The following is a 6,347-nucleotide window of genomic DNA, read 5'->3' on the forward strand; positions in this document are numbered from 1 at the left end:
GGCTGGTGACTTAACAGCAACATGTTCTACCAACGGCCTATCAGCAATCCAGTGAATAGCGATCAGTCATAACTGGCAGTGAGGGAATGCACACGCCATCTTGGTTGTGTACGTGATACAAAAGGTTTGTAACATATTTGCAACAATGGGCATCAAGGGGTTAAATCCCCGACCTCAGATGTCTGGTATAAGAACTCAAACATGATGGCACCATTATGAGAACTGCTGTATAAACTTTTATTAAGTCAGGTGATACTGAAATCATTTAAAGTCACAATTTCCTTTCATCGGATAAAAAAAGAAAAGAAAACACTGTCAGAAACGTGAGTAGGAATCCCTCAGAAGTTCTCCAGATGGTCGTCCAGTCTGCTCCCTTTTTTCATCCGTACCGATCCCTGCTTGGGTCTAGTCCTGTGGTCAGAGTGAGCGGGTTGAAGCCGACGATCCACCTATGACTGACTCCCTGCAGCATCAGAGGCTGGTTCTGAAGGGTTGGAGTCAGCAGACGGTCCCGCCTGCCTGCTGGCGTGCGGGACGGGCAACTGGCGGAAGTGCTGCACAGCCTGAGCCACCTTGTCAGGACAGATGTTGTATACTGGGTGAGTGGGAGCCTATAAAGGAAAATGGAAGTCAAACAAATAAATATCTTGATCCCATTCCCACATCTGGATTACATTTCTTGGCATATTTGTAACATTTAGGGCGTTTTCTTGTTTTTGTACCAACCATCCATCTATCGTATCCTTAGAGACGCCTGTTCTGTTAAATTAATTACTGGAAACAGGAGAGCAAAAATATTTTCTTAAACTCATGCATCTAAAATGTGCAAACATTGGAGCCTAATGCATCAGATACTTTGCACAAGTTTTTATTGTGCTTTATATTTAAAAATCACCCAACCAGAGGTTTATTCACCCCCTTAAAATTAACAACTTAGTTGAAGCAGATTATTTGAATTTCACTTTAACATCTGAAAAAGGAATTTTCCTGATATCTGCATCCTTGAACCAGCTGGTTTGATGATCAAATTTAGATTTTTACCATTTATGTTCATTTGAGGCATATTTTCCTGCTTCAATTATGTTTCTATAATAAGGTCTCCATCTGTCTACATGTTCAGATTAACTAATTGGTTTTACAAATTAAAAAGAAACAAAAAATAGTCTTACGATTTTCGATGCAACTAAATCTTATTCTTTAAGGTGACACTAAAGGTCTGAGATCTGCAGTGGCTCTTGGCTCTTCAATGGCTTCTAATGATGGCAAAAAATTATATAAAATAACTAATGTACTACAATAACATCAGCCTTTAAAGCTTTGGTGGTTTTATAAAGAATATTTCAATAGAATTTTCACAACAGATTAACATTAAAAGAACTAGAAATGTTTTTAGAGCCCTTTTTTAATTAACATGAAACTGATGCATTTTCATAATTTTTGTACATCAAATGATACTCTATAGAAGAAGATCTATGCTTCATCTTTATGAATTGTTTCATGTTTTTTCTTAGATTTTAGTGGACTTCCTAAGGCAGAAATTTAACAAAATAAGTTGTTATATCAAAAAGTCATGTGATATTTTGCGGCTCTAAATGACTTTTACTTAGCCGAAATCTTGGCAAAATGTCTCTTTGGATTGGAAAGGATGCAGACGCTTGATTTAGAAGATATGAATCGTTTATTAGTAGGTTTAGACAAAGCAGCCATTAACTCCACGTACTTAAAAAGATCCAAATCAGGAGATTTCTTATTAAACCAGAACACTTCTTCTTTTGCCAGAATCCAAGTTTTCTTTTAAATCTACCTTAAGTGTTGGATTAAATCAACCTTTTTGTCCCTGACTGGCTGCTGCACTCACCAGCCGGTTCTCCTCCTTGCCGAGGATCACCTCGTTGTAATGCTCCAAGTTTCCAAAGTGTTGTGCTATGGAGAGGCCGCTAAGACAGTAACACGTGTGGTAAAAGTCTCTGGACCTGGAAACATGAGGAAATCAAGGAGGACTGTGACGTACGGAATCACATGAATCCAATCTGACTGTGCCCTGTGTGTGTGTGTGTGGGACAGATGGTGAGGTACTGACTTGCCAGGCTTATCCAGAAGGCCCCCTGTTGGATTCTGACAGCACAGGAGGATGTACTCCTGAAGGGCCTGCTGGTCAAACATCCAGCACTGCCGACTGAGCTCCGACTCTCCTGCAAACAAACAGAAATCACACAAATGTTTGAGATTAACTAAAGTTAAACCACCCAAAAAACAAACAAACAAAAAAACTCCATACTTTTGAGCAAACAGGTATGCAGTGTTTTAATCTCAGTACGTGTCTCGTGTTTGCTTTTCTTCCGACAGATTCTACTTCCTCTGCTGTGCTCGGCTCCATCACTCTGCTCCGACCTCATTCACTATATTTACAATAACTGCATTTAAACATATATGTTTTATACCTTTAAACCAAAGAAACTGATACTTAGCTTGTAGGCTGATGAAGATTCTCAGTCATCCAGGTCATGGTCATTCCGTAAAAGTTTAAAGAAACAACCCCCTGGACTTGGTTTCTGAGGTTTGAAGACGTTTTGCTTCCCCTCCAGGAAGCTTTCTCAATTCAAATGTCTTGCATGTTTCCAAGCAATGCAAGGCCTTGTCTCTCTAAAGACTCAAACTCACTGCGGATCCAGACATTTGAATTGAGAAAAGCTTCCCGGAGGGGAAGTGAAACGTCTTCAAACCTCGGAAACTAAGTCCAGCGGATTGTTTTTTAAACTTTTACGGAATGATACTTAAAAACTCTCTCACTTAAAGTTTTTTTTTTTTTTTTTCACATTTCTTAATAGGTAGTGTTGGCCACAGCCTCCACTCTGGGTCCCTGAGCAAGACCCTTAATCCCACACTGCTCCTCTGGTGCCGCTCAATGGCAGCCCACTGCTCCCCAAAGAGATGGGTTAAATGCAGAGAGTGAATTACATTAGAGGGCTTTACATTTTAAAACTAAAATAATTAATATATAACCAAAAAAAGCAACATCTTACTGAATTTGATTAGATAATTAAGTGCTGATGTTACTACATTATCCTTAGCTTTGTAATCTCTACCACTGTTATGTGAAGCATTTTGTTTTAATTAGTCTGCATCTGCTCAGAGTGTTCTGATTGAATGAAAAATACTCGTCTTTAATTAAGTCAAGGCGCGATTCATTTACATTCAGGTAATCAAGTTGGAGGTGCAGAAGTGGAGCTAATATGTAGCACAGCTAACTTAATAAACCATATTATGGACTATTTGGTTTTATTTTTTCCAACAGCTGCTCTTTTCCACTGACCCTGCTAGTTTTATGTTAAATGGATCATACTTGAATCAAATTACATTTTTCCAGACTGTTTATAAGAATATAAAAGCTCCTAAACTCATAATAAACATGAGGATTCAAAGCAACAATTTCCCTTTTTCAGAAGCAATGAAAACCAGTTCATTATAAATCAGCACAAATGATCTAAAAGTGACTCATTTAGTCTGAGAACTGTTAGACTCATCAGTTAATCAGTTGCTTGTAAACGGATATAAAAATGTACCGTCGTTGAATAAGGCTCTGTGGAGGAGAGGCAAGAGTCCAGCTTGCCAAAAGGAGTAGCATCCGTCGACCAGTTTGTTACAGCGACCCTGGAAGCCTCCTTCAAAGCGCATCTGCCTGCTGACCACCCAGCGCTGGGGGGAAATAACACAATTAAATGAAGAATTAAACATTGAAGTAGGTCCTAATAAAAACAATTCCTTTAAAAAACAAATGTAAGAAAATTATTTTTATTTTTAAAACAGATAAGCTAAACCTGGACTGAGACCAAATGAGAATTATAGAACTTTCTTTGATCCTATCATTTCTGCTATAAGATTTAGCTTCTATAAACACAGGAAAGGGGCTCAACTCTTGCAAGGTCCTTACATTATGTGATCAAAACATAAAAAAATAAATAAATTTGTAAATGTAAACCAAAAAAAAATCTTAATTCCAACCAAAGAGGTTATATATGATCAAATCTGCAATGGGTTTTTCCTCTTTGCCTTTAAAAAAATTAAAAGCCACCCTTCTACACCACCTTTACTACTATAAATGAAATGGGAGGTAGACTGAGTACTAAAAGTTAAAAGACAAGCAATTATTTTCATTTCAAACTAAGATTTAAAAATATTAAGAGGCAGATCCAAGCTGCTCTGAAGTTAACAACTCCTCAATGAAACCTGAACATGAGAGAAAAATCAAATGCCCATGTCCACCATTGTGGTTCATGTCAACATTGCTCAGAATCTTTGCGCCTCAGTTAGCATCTCAAAGTGCGTGACTATACAATAACAAGTAGAGAAAAAGTCACAGAATACTAAGAGCTATTGGAACGACATCCTCCTAATTAAATTTGACCTTATGTTCTGTTTCAGTATTGTTTCTCACTGCCAATCAAAAGCAAAGCTGCAACCTACAGGATACTGCAGCATCCTGCTGCACTCAAAATGTTAACTTTAGTTTCAGTGGCAGCAACCATTTCAATATGACTAAAACAACTTTATTTGCAACACTTTGTAAAATTCATTCAAACCATATCAGCACAAATGCTTTAGAGTCTGTAAAGCGGGGTGGAGGAGGAATCATGTTTTTTTTTTTTTCAGCCTGAGGAGCTTTGGAGTAAACAGTATTATGAAACGGAGCAATAAATCTAAAAACAGCAGCAAGAGAAACGGCTCAAACAGAATGATAAAAAAAAAAAAAAAAACAAGGTACTGCAGCGTTAAAGTCAAAGTTCAGATATCTGACTGTGCAGGAAACACTGCTTCAATGAACTAAAGTCCCCCAAATATGGTTGAAACCACAACCAAACATAAGTCCTTAATGTTCAGTCCTTTATTCTTATGTCTGTTTTGTCTTTGTGTTTATCTGCAGGCTTCTGTTTGTGTTTCATTCGGCTGCTTTGACAGGGGAATTTTCCCACTGAGGAACCATTAAGTTCATTTCTATTCTACTTTAAGCTACTTTATGGTATTTTAGCTAAAGGCAGGTCTAAAACATTTTTTTTAATAAATAAAACATCTTTTTCCCCATTTCGGCTTTTATATTCTGTATTCCTTAATTAAATAAAATGATTTAAGTGGGGAATCTGTTTTAAATAAGCTGAGTTTCTGTTAGATCGTTTCACAGGATTGTAAAGACCTTATTATTCATGCTAAATCCTGAAACATTTTTCTATTAGATTCTAATACATTCATTTAAATCAACAATAACCTCTGAAGTAGTTTTCTTTCTGTAAACACAAAGATTACAACTAATTCGATTATTGCAATTTTCTGACTGATGTCAAGTGAAGATGGCATGAAATGTCAGGAGATAACTTCATTAGTTTCCTCTTTATTCCAAACCATAAAGGAAAAATATAACCTTAAAAGGAAACTCAGCTATATTTAACATTTTAAAGAACAGCGAGAGGGTTTCACCAGAGTCCGTCACATGCAAATTTAACTTTTAACTGCTTGGCATTTGAATGGATGCTGAAGCAGACAGCAGAGGAATTGATGGCTGATATTTTAGCACACTGGGAGCACAGACAGCAGGTAGATGTTAAAAAAAAACGCTGCTCAGAAGCCTGTCACCTGATGGTCAGCAAACATCTTTGCTGCACAAATCATTAGAACTCCAAAGTCAGTAGAGTTCAGCAAATGTTTTCACACTTTCCTCATCTAATAAAAGTATTTTGCCTCTGGATAAATAAAATAAAGCTCTATGTATGTCTAAAGCTAAGGAAAAAAGAAGAGTGATGGCTTACCAGCAAGGCCTTTAGATCCAGCATGTGTTCTTTGCCCAGTATGACGAGGGCGGCCGTACCACAGAAAGTATAACCACCGTGTGCCTCCAGGCCTGGAACGCCACTCAGACCCCCCTCCCAGTTCTGACAGCTGCATCCACGGAAAACAAGAGGAGGAATCAGAATAAAAACGGGCAGAAAAAAAAACGTCTCCTTTGATGACGTCTTGGCTGTACCTGAGGATCCAGTTGGTCGTGTCTTCAAACAGTTTAGGAGCCATGATGTTTGTGAGCGATGCAACAGAAGCTGCACAGTAAGCACTCCTGGAAGATTAAGTTTACTTTAAGATTTTAGTTCAACTTAATCCTTAACATATTAGTTCAAAAGAAAATATATATATATATTATATGAAGTAAATCTGCAGTCAAAATAATGCTTTGTGTTGTTACTTATATTCATGTATCGGAACATAAAAGATTTTAAACCATTTTTTAATAGTTGCAATCCTTCTCTGCTTAAAACAAAACACTGGATAGTATACAAACTCAGTATAAGAAATTAAAATTTGAA

The 6,347-nt window shown here is 37.3% G+C and overlaps 1 protein-coding gene across 1 annotated transcript in view; it reads right to left on the minus strand.

Moving 5' to 3' along the window:
- Positions 1-213: 213 nt before the first annotated feature.
- Positions 214-6,347, minus strand: part of LOC107093655 (protein farnesyltransferase subunit beta-like) — a 24,378-nt gene continuing 18,244 nt past the window's right edge. Inside the window, exons 7-12 of the mRNA XM_015388846.1 lie at positions 6,014-6,100; positions 5,799-5,928; positions 3,564-3,696; positions 2,081-2,192; positions 1,859-1,973; positions 214-611 (exon numbers count right to left, since the gene is read on the minus strand). Coding sequence (XP_015244332.1) covers positions 450-611; positions 1,859-1,973; positions 2,081-2,192; positions 3,564-3,696; positions 5,799-5,928; positions 6,014-6,100 — 739 coding nt within the window. The 3' untranslated portion in view covers positions 214-449. The remainder of the gene's footprint in view (positions 612-1,858; positions 1,974-2,080; positions 2,193-3,563; positions 3,697-5,798; positions 5,929-6,013; positions 6,101-6,347) is intronic.

The sequence above is a fragment of the Cyprinodon variegatus genome, unplaced genomic scaffold (assembly GCF_000732505.1).
Source record: "Cyprinodon variegatus isolate N-32 unplaced genomic scaffold, C_variegatus-1.0 Scaffold439, whole genome shotgun sequence".
Lineage (NCBI taxonomy): Eukaryota > Metazoa > Chordata > Actinopteri > Cyprinodontiformes > Cyprinodontidae > Cyprinodon > Cyprinodon variegatus.